This window comes from Lupinus angustifolius, unplaced genomic scaffold (assembly GCF_001865875.1).
Source record: "Lupinus angustifolius cultivar Tanjil unplaced genomic scaffold, LupAngTanjil_v1.0 Scaffold_17_101, whole genome shotgun sequence".
Lineage (NCBI taxonomy): Eukaryota > Viridiplantae > Streptophyta > Magnoliopsida > Fabales > Fabaceae > Lupinus > Lupinus angustifolius.
Genome location: NW_017719076.1, coordinates 1 through 10,947, shown reverse-complemented (window position 1 = coordinate 10,947; position 10,947 = coordinate 1). Strand labels below are relative to the sequence as shown.

At 29.9% G+C, this 10,947-nt stretch overlaps 1 protein-coding gene across 1 annotated transcript; it reads right to left on the bottom strand.

The window, feature by feature from the left end:
* Nucleotides 1-3,709: 3,709 nt before the first annotated feature.
* LOC109338091 (peamaclein-like) lies at nucleotides 3,710-5,825 on the bottom strand. Its single transcript, XM_019575227.1, has 3 exons — nucleotides 5,693-5,825; nucleotides 5,355-5,409; nucleotides 3,710-3,941 (listed from the first exon to the last, which is right to left on the bottom strand). Exons 1-3 carry the CDS (start codon nucleotides 5,750-5,752, stop codon nucleotides 3,757-3,759), a joined length of 300 nt encoding a protein of 99 aa, XP_019430772.1. The 5' UTR covers nucleotides 5,753-5,825; the 3' UTR covers nucleotides 3,710-3,756.
* Nucleotides 5,826-10,947: the final 5,122 nt, after the last annotated feature.

The window sequence follows — 10,947 nt, the reverse complement described above, 5'->3', positions numbered from 1 at the left end:
TGATTCTCACTTGTTGTAATCGATTACTCTAAATCAAATTTAAATGCCCAGTGGACAGAATGTTTGGGTAATCGATTACCTACTGGTTGTAATCGATTACTGAGAGTTTTTGTATCAGATTTCAAATTTCAAAATGAAAGGTTTTCATCTCAAATGAAATGTCTTCACTATAATCTATTCCTACCTTTTCATAGAGACACTTTTGGCAACTAGTTCTTAAACTTTCAAAGTTGATTTTTCTGAAGTTGCTTAAAGTAAGGTGTTTCAAAGTTTATCAACTTATAAAGAGCATTATTACTAAGTATACAAAAGAGTTGATTGGATTGCAAGTTATATTACTTTCAAACTTGTAAAGGCAATCTGCTATTGTTGTACATTCTTCATTATTATTGCATAAAACTTTCTTTCACAAGGGTGTGATAAGAAATGGGATTAGAATCACTTGGAAATGTGTTTTTTCAAGAGTGAATAAGGATTAGGGAGTGTGTAAAGTACATAGAGATCTCGGGGTGAGATATTGTAATTGCAACTCATAATCTTTAGTGAAGAAATCTCTTGTGCTACAAGAGTACTGGATGTAGCCTTCGGTGGACAAGAAGGTGAATCAATATAAAAATTCTTGTGTATTCTCCTCTCCCTTATCTTTTTGATTATTTATTTGTTTAATTTTTGCATATATTTTCCATTGCACTTTAACTCTTGATTTTGCAGAAAAAATTGTCATAATGTTAAGTCAACTAATTCACCTCCCCTTCTCTTAGTTGCAATCTCATTCTTAAAATGGAGGCTGACGACAATGTCGACTGTATTGATTTAGTCTATATAGAGGACTCTGTTGAGGTGGTAGACCTCTCATCGGACTTCGAGCCTGAGGAGGATCCGAGCGAGGGCTCTAGTGCCCTCGTTAGTCTTGGAGCTAGCCGCTAGGAACTGTTTCTTCCCTTTTGCTTTTTGAGTGAGGGATACCTTTGTAGGGTACTTTTATAATGCTGACGACATCAACTTATTATGTACTTACTTCTATACTTTACAGCTTCAGTTTGGGCGATGATCAAAATTTTGTCTTGTATTTTGTAACAATGGTTTACTTGACCAAGCAACACATTGTCGCGTGTGTTGCCGTGTCAAGTCTATTATAGACTTGTATTATTTGTCATCTCATGCGTTTTACTTGTTAGTATCTAGACATAGTACTAACCTTGTAATATTATAACTCTCAAACTAAATGGCAAAGACTACCAGATATATAAGTATGCTTGAAGGTTCATATAACTTAATTTTATTAATCTAGACTATTAGACATAGAGGTGGATTAATAAAGTGTTAGTATAGACCAAGACATTGACGACTAATATAATTGAGGTGTTGCATTTTAACTCAACTTTTCATGCATGGACTACTAGACATTAGGGGCGAGCATGGGCCGGATTGGGTCAGATTAAGGATTTTCCCTTACCCGACCCTAAATGTTGAAGAGTCATTTTTTGAACTCAGTCCTAGACCCAAAGCTAACCTGATCTTAAATATTGATTGAGTCAGCTTTTAAACTCGACCTCGACCCTAGAACCGATTAAATACAATGCATACTCATTTTAGATAAAGTCTTCTTAATATTATTTATTATTATGAATATGTAATTTGATATATAAATGATATGTGTATATATATTATTAATCATGTATATATGATGAAAAAGATTAGATAATCAATGATACTACTCGACCATGCAAGCATGATGAGTGAGTTGGAAATTGGTTAAATAGTATCATTGATAATTGGTTAAATAGTAATAAAGACACATGCAAGCATGATGAGTGAGTGACCATGGGACGGGTCGGATCGGGTAATGTTTGATCCCTACTCGGCCCTAGACCCGATGAGACCCGACCCTATTCGAGCCTGATCATGATTGGGCCTTACAGGGTGAGCAGGTAGAGTCGAGTTCTACTCACCCTACTAGATATAGAGACATGATTTTGTAACTCATATTTCTTAATCTTATGATTAAAGTTGATAAACATAAGGCTTTGTCGCATAAGTTTCTAAACTCACTATAATATTAGCTTTTCGTAATTTTTGAGATCATTGCATGTATTAATCATTTCTGAATGAATTTACATTAAGAATTAAGTATGTACGAATAGTAAGTATGAAGTTTAATCTCAACCCTCCCTCTCATTATATTATAATTTCGAGTATTTTTGTGTCTCCAAATCAATCAAACTAATATAACTTTGCTTAAAACAATAATTGTATAAATTGAAAGTCTATAATCTAGCATGTCTTTGTAGATACGACAACCTTTTATTACTTTACTTGTTTCTGACATTAGGGAAGTTTTATAATCTATTTGTCTGTCTTTACTATATAATACAATATTTTAACATGTTAAACTATTTTGACACATTTCTTTGCTCAAATATATCATCTAGGTGTTGGTCTAATGATATAAGGTCTCGTTAGATCCTAGGATAACCAAAAAGTAAATGGTTTGATTGCTGTAAGCGACACTTGTTGACAGACAGCTATACACCCAGAAAGTGATTAGTTCCTTACTTAGAAGGGTGGAGAGATACACTGAATAATACCCAAAAACTATGAAGCATGGATACTGATACATGTGTCGGGTATGATACGTATCTGATACGTCGACACATATTTTTTCCGAAATACAGGATACAATACGTTCAGGATACACGTATAAAATAATAAAAACACATAAAATATGATAAAATTATAAGTGTAAATCAAAATATCCAAAGTAAAAAATATGGAAATTTAAAATCACTGCCTCCATAACAAATCTATCTTATTCTATTTTAATGAAAACGAATCTATCCTAAAATCATTGCCCTCTATAACAAATATATTTTATCATATTTTAATGAAAACGAATCTATGTTATCATGTTTTATTGGAAACGAATCTATCTTATCTCGTTTTATTGAAAACGAATATATTTTATCATGTTTTATTAGAAACAAATCTATATATCCTATATTTTACTGAAAATGAATCCATATATCCTATATTTTATTGAAAACGAATCGAATACGTGTCTTAATATTTATTTACTTTATTTTATTTTTTTAATTTTTGGATACTCTATGGATACGTATCTTTCGCGAATCCGAGCGTATCCGTGTTGGATACGTGTCGGACACCGACACGTGATGGTGTTTGACGATCTGTGCTTCATAGCCCAAAAACATTTCAAATGTTTTTATTATTAATAGTATTACATGAAGTTATTCTCCTAATAATAATTGAGGATGGATGATTAATTTATTACAAGATATAAATATTATCGTAATGATTCTCACCGTCATTGATTGCTTTAGAAAAATTAAAAGTAAGAATCAATACTAAACATTTCAAATGATCATTTCTCTTGTTATTTTTTTTCACAATTGCTTGGAATGAGATATATTGTTTTTGTTATGAGCCGATAAAACAATTGAAAAATTTAGACGAACACTTATACAGGAATCATAGATGCATTTTTTCTATAACTTCAGAGTATAATTAAGGAATGCAAGGAAAAAAGAAACTTGGACAAATTGATGAACAACAATAAACATTATATTAATATAACACAAATCCCATAGATATGCCTTATTTTGCAATTACATTATTAGTTACTATAAAAAAAACAAGCCCTGTATTATTGAATGATGAAATATAATGTAATGATAAAATTGTTCCAACTTCCAACTATAGCTAGGTAGATATAGTAGGAATTGGATGCATGAGAAATCATGGACAGTAGGGCTTTCCAAAATAATTTGCTAATTTTTCATAACAAGGGCACTCGTTTCTGTTGTTACCAGCAGTGCCAGATGGCACACAATTACACACCTTGCAACAATTGTCGCATAGAAATGGGCAATCAGCGTCTGGAGGAGACTTGCTGCATCTGTAGCTACACTTCCCAGCACAATCTACGATAGTAGCAGTAGTAATATATAAGTATCTCATTACCAATAAAGAATTGGTCTAATGATGTTAGATCTCGTTAGATTTTTAGGATGACTAAAAGGTTAAAAATTTAATTCCTACGAATAATACTTATTGAGATAACAGACATGCACCCCAAAAGAGGTTAGTATTTTATGCAAAACAGTAAGTAAAATACTTTTGATAACACCAAAAAAATATAAGTATTTCATTTTCCATAGCTATTATATGATTAAAAGCTAGGAAATATAAATTCCAAAAGTTCTTCTTCTATAAGCTAAGAGAGGATTGACATCAATTAACACTAGCATAATAATATTGATTATATATACATGTGTGAGGAGTTTGGATCCTCTCTATTATTGGAGAGGCCAGTGCAAAATTACGATTATGACATGTCGTCATTTTTTAATGGTCAAGATTTTAAAATGCAAATTAATATTATTTTTAATTAAATTAATTCAGAAAAACGACAAACATATCATTTATTCTCTCTCCTTTCGTTCCTTAATCCCTAACCAGATCTCTTCCCATGACTGTCACCATTTTTCTTTTGTTCTAAATTTTTTATCTCTCCTCTGTACCTACTTCTGCGCTGCCACCATTGTGTGCATTCGTCGCCCGAGTTTCTCTTCCTCTTCCATATAACACCTCGCCTCATCCTCTCAAGCAAACATTTTCTAAACTCTTTTTGCTTAATTGTTTCACCTTGTCCAAGTTGTTGTATGAGTTGAAAAAATGGTTTCTTTGACTTTGAACCATGGAGTATGTGTCTCTAGTTTTTTATTAGGAGAAAAAATGTGGAAGGTTTCTTTTGCATTGTTGAGCATGAATAAAAAGTGAGTTTTGATTTTTTTGAGAGGTGAAATTTACCCTAAAAATTATAGAATGGCGCAAATAGGATATGGTGGCAGCCATGGAAATAGATTTGGTTAGGGATTAAGGAATGAAAAGGGAGAGAATAAAGGGTATGTTTATAAATTTTCTGAATTGATTTAATTAAAAATAATATTAATTTGTATTTTAAAATCTTGATCGTTAAAAAATGACGTTGCCACATGTCATAATCATGGCTCTGCACTGGCCTCTCCAGTAATGGAGAGGATCCAGACTCATGTGTGAGTGTGTGACATGTCACTCAATTTGCATTTTTTGGTATATCTTATCCCTTTTTAGGTACATAATTTGTTTTTTAAATGGTGAATAAAAATCATAAAGAAAAATATTTGAATCCAATTAAAATGTAACTTCATCAATAAAATTTCCTTTATAAAACGAAAAATAATTTATTACTTATTTCACGTTAGATAAATATTTAACAAGCATTAGGTCATGATCACATAAACATATAATTTATTGTCAAAGCTTTAACAAAGGTAAAATGTGATTTCTCTTACCTATCTTATCATCAGCAGCGACCATTATGGGTTGATTTCCACCATTGATCTCCAACTGAAATTTTATTAACAGGAAAAGGGTAAAAAAGAAAAGTAGCAATCTTAGTACTATAGTCAAAGATATGGTTCAAAAGTTATTTAGATAAAATGGAGAGCGAAAAGTAACTAAGGAATGGAAGATGAAAAATTGTACCCTAATAAACCATAGTAAAATTCATTAATCCGATAAATAAACAAAACATGGATCTTCTTGGATACTAATTAAGAAATTAAAGATATAATCTTTAGTTTTAATAAATTTAAGTTTTTATACTTCATGAAAAATAACCCTTAATTACCTCTTGAATAAGAATGAAGCAGAGGATTGTCAAGATTAATGTGCATCTGGTGAAGGCCATTGTTACCTAGATTATAAGAAAATTGTGTGGATTAGAATGTTGAAATTCTGTCTATTTATACAGAAAAAGAGTGATTATTGTTTCTACTATAGGACTGATGTATTATATGTGCCATGAAAAAATTGATCATCAATCTTACTTCACATATTGATATACACGTGTACTTTGAAAGTTTTAATTGAGTGAATAATACCTAAAATATTGTCAGCATTTTTTTTTGTTTTTTAATGTGAGGGAAATAGTTTATTTATTTCTTTAGATTTTTCTTAAAATGAATATGAGTTTTTAGATGGACATTGAATTCTAGAGTGTTTACTTAGTAAGTTTATGATTTTTATATTATTTTAAAAATATATTATTTTTTCAATTATCTCATAATAGAGTTAATCTATATATTCTACAAACTGAGTTTTTGTGTGAAAAATGTTATACAAAAAAAATATTTTTGATTAGAGACGTAACTTGATTAATATATTAATTTATCAATAATTTATGGAGTACCTATGAATGAGTATGTATCAAATATAGTTTAAGAGTGTTTATCTTTAGTAAATAATTTATCAATTTATATTGGTTGATATTGACTAATTTTATTTATCATAAAGTTTATGATAGAAAATGTTATGCTAAGTTTTAAATATATATTTAATAATAAAATAAGGGATTCACTTACTCTAAGAGTAAGTTTTAAAAACTTATTTCATATCTTAGACATCAATTATAAGAAAATATAATAGTTTAGATCTACTTACTAATTGAAAGTGTTGAATTTTCCTAGAATTGATGGTTAAAATATGAAACAAACTTACTGGTGGAGTAAGTGGATCATCTCAAATAATAATATATAAAATATTTAAATAAGGAAGTTCCTTTAATGTGAATTAAACAAAAGAGAGAGCTATTAAAACTTAGCAAAAAAATAGTGGTAGCTAACAAGGAAATAATTGAGATTAACAACCATATGTTACGTAGTAGTTTAGTGCAGAGAATCGTCAAAATATAAATTAATAGAGAATAAAACAATAAATAAATAAATAACACAATTAAAAGGTAACAATACAATAATATCTATATGTAAAAAATTTAAAATTAAATAATGATTCTCACACTCGACATTAAAATAACGTGAGTGAGAAATTTTTTGCTATTAGTCTATCGGGTGAAACTAATTTCATAGACTCTTGACGTTTAATGAGTAATTAAGAATAAAATTAGATATTAATATAAGAGAATAATATGTATACAATGATAGTATAAAGATTTATATATGATTAATACATTATACATTATTTATTTGTATTATTTTTATTTAAGAGTTAATCATAATTGAAATGAGTGGGATGCACTAATAATGTTAAAAAAAAATCTCTTTTGATTAATATTTATATATAGCATCAATATTTTAATTCCAAAATTTAACTTTTGTATTCTGTTCATGTTTACATACGCATTTTTTTAATTTTATGTTATTTTTAATTTAATATTTTGTTTGGATTACATTTTTTTTTGTGGAGATAACATACTTTCAGAACGAGGACTCTAAAATATTCAGAATTAAATAAATATTTTGATTTGGCCAGATATATTTGAATAAATGAGATGAAATGGTAGTTTTGTTAGGAGAGGATAGAGCAACTAGGGGTGGCAATACGGGCCAGCCCGGCCCGGTCTGGTCCGCTTTTAACCCGTCAGAATATGGGCTGGCTCGGCCCGACCCTTATTGTTAAAAGGGCTCAAAATGTCAGCCCGACCCATATTTGGCAGGGCTGGCAGGCCGGCGGACTGGCCCGTTTTATTTTTTTATTAAAACACACATTAAAACTTGTAGACAAAAATAAATAATTCAAACAATTCATAAATGTCTTTTAAAACAAAAAATCGCAAACAAAAGACACAATCTCATAATAACATATTATATTAGTACAAAACTTGTAAATTCTAAACAAAAAACCACCATAGTCTTAAACTTTTAGACTCTTAGTTTATAATAGAGCTTATAACTCCTAACTTTTAAAAATGTATAAGAATCAAAACTATTATATTATAAGTCAATCACAACAAAATATATATTACTCAATTTAATTTGAATTCGACTACATTAAAAATATAAATTAAAATTCAGTCGAATTCAATTAATTTTCCAAAAGGAATCAAAATCACTAGTTCTATTTGAGTTTCCAATTTTCTATTTCAATTAATTAAATGTTGAAACTTAATTCAAACACCCCTAATTGTCAGTTAAACTTCACCTTCTCATAACAAACACAATAATTGGATAAGAGTGAAGATAATAGATAATTACATCATTTACATGATGAGATATTAAATGTTCATTTTACAAAGAGAAATAATAATTACATGCTTAAGGATTCAAACATAAGTTAAAATTATAAAAGTTTAATCTTAATTGCAATGAACAACATGATAGACAAATGAACTTTAATTTTAATGTTGGCCCGCCGGCCTGGCCCTCCATGGCCAGTCTAAAAAATGGGCTTCCAAAACGAGTTGAATACGGGCTTTTGGGCTAAAACCCCCAGCCTGGCCCGCTAAAAACATCTATCTGAACGGGCTGGCCCGTCGGGCCAAGCCCATTTTGCCACCCCTAAGAGCAACCGCTTTAGTAACCTCTTCAAGAAGATATTGTTTTACGGAGTATAATATAAATTTAATGAGAGATTTATTCACTTTAAGAGTACATTTAAAAAACTTACTCCACATTATCTAAATATTTTGTCTATTAACTAATTTAAACTATTATATTTTCTTCAAATTGAAATATATATTAAGTTTCTTAAAACTACGTTGGAGTAAGTGAATTCACATTTTTTTCTAGAGAGAAAAGATGAATTCACATTTTTTTTTCTAGAGAGAAAAGATAAATTCACATTTTCATTTTCCATAAATGGTAGCCGTTGGAGTATTAAATAGAGCGTTGAATGATTACTTGAAAGTAGCTTTATAGTATAAAAGGTTTCTTGTCTTGACTTGGATATTATATTAAATAAATAATTTTAACCATATTTCTAGATATGCGATATTTTTCTATAAAAACAAATATAAAATATCACTCCGATCATTATTAATCAAGTATTTTTTTTATGATATTTTTTACTTTTTATATGGTGTATCAAAATTTATAGTTAAATCTATATGAATATATCTTATTATTTTCTGAGAAGGAAGTGGCAAAGCCTAACATTTTATTTGGTTAAGAAATGAAAATGGAACGAAAGAGAGTTGAAAAACATAAAAGTAGTAGAAAAAGATATGATAATTTTGTTGTTTGGTATGATTAAAAATGGAAGAAAAGTGAGAGGAAAGAAAATAGAGATTTAAACATAGTATATTTAAAATGACATAAGTGTCCTCGCTATATAAGTAAATTACATAATAATTAATTATTTAAAATGACAATACATAGTATGTCTAATTTTTAAACAATATTTTTTATTGTTCAAATTTCATAACTACATAATTTACTTTTAATAATATTGATTAGTATTTTTAAGTAAAATATAAATTAAATTTAATATTACAATTTTTGTTTATAAAAAATAGTAATATATTATATATTCTTTTCACTAATGTATTTAAATAAAGTATAATTCATCTTTGGCAAGTACCTTTATAATCACTTTTATATTTTTAACAATCTCACTTTTGCACATTTGAGTTTTGTCTTTCTAATTTGTTTATTATTTGTTACTTTGTTTGTGATTTGAAGTAATTATGTTTATTTTTTATTTTTACTCCATTTTTATTGACAATACGCAATTACTATTTACCTGTGAGTGTAGAAGCAACAAAAATAAAATTAATGTTAAGGTTAGAGCACAATGCGGAAGCACAGGATTGAATCAATTGAGAACAAAAGAGAAGCAAGTAAAGGATAAAGAAAATAACACACAAGATTTAACGTGGAAAAACCCCTCAGTGTGAGAGGAAAAAAACCACGGGCGATCAAGAGCAAAATTCCACTATGTAAAAAAGAAGAGTACAAGAAATCCTCTTATAATGATGAGGACAAATGACAATATTTTTCTCACAAATACTCTCTCAAATGGAACAAGAATTCTCACCAAGAATGCACTCACAATATATGTGTAAATGAAAGAGATGTTGTGTGTTGTGAAGATGATTTTGAAGCTCTCTATATGTGTCCTTTTATAGGCAAGCAAAGTCTTGGTATCTTGGATATGAAGCATTGGATGCTTGGAAACAAAGCCATAAAAGTGACACAAAATGTCTTTAGAGAGAGCCATAAAATAGTCATAAAATTCTTTTAAGGCATAGAAATGAGAGGCATCTAACAATCTCCACCTTGGCTCGAATTTGATAAGTTGCTCATCGCCAAATAATGCCCCGAAGGGCACTCAAGTGCTGTAGAGACCAACCAAGTCCAAGCAAAGTTGGAACTTGGTATTCGGAAGTGGCTTGGTAAGTATATCTGCTGGATTCTCTGATGTGTGAATCTTTTCCACCATAATTTCACCAATAGCAACAATATCTCGGATAAAGTGACGTTTTATATCAATGTGTTTGGTCTTGTCATGATAACGATTATTCCTGGTCAAATGAATAGCACTTTGACTATCACAAAACACTGTAAGAACACCCTGTATTAGACCAAGTTCATTTACCAAACCTCGGAGCCAAATAGCCTCCTTCACACCCTCCGTTGCTGAAATATATTCTGCTTCAGTCGTAGACAATGCAGCAATGGACTGAAGAGTAGCTTTCCAGCTAATAGCACTATTACAGAGAGTAAAGATGTAACCAGAAAGAGACCTCCTTCTGTCAATATCACCACCATAATCCGAATCAACATAACCTACAACGTCATCAGTTGTAGCCTTGTTTCTGTCAAATACCAAGCCAATACCAGAAGTACCTTTTAGATACCGAAAAATCCATTTTACAGCACTCCAATGATCCTTTCCAGGATTATGCATATATCGACTTACCATGCTAACAGCATATGCTAAATCAGGTCTAGTGCACACCATAGCATACATAAGACTACCAACTGCACTAGCATAAGGAATATGTGACATACGCTCCATCTCTTCCTCTGTATGTGGGCAAAGATCTAAAGATAACTTGAAATGTGCAGCAAGTGGAGTAGAAACAGGTTTACAATTATTCATATTAAACCTTTTAAGCACTCTTTCAATATATTTCTCTTGGGATAA

Excerpts from the sequence above, each read along its gene's own strand:
- LOC109338091 (XM_019575227.1), bottom strand. The coding sequence starts at position 5,752 with ATGGCCTTCACCAGATGCACATTAATCTTGACAATCCTCTGCTTCATT. Across the intron at positions 5,410-5,692 it reads GCTTCATTCTTATTCAAGAG|TTGGAGATCAATGGTGGAAA; the intron begins GTAATTAAGGGT and ends ATAAAATTTCAG. Across the intron at positions 3,942-5,354 it reads CGCTGCTGATGATAAGATAG|ATTGTGCTGGGAAGTGTAGC; the intron begins GTAAGAGAAATC and ends CTACTATCGTAG.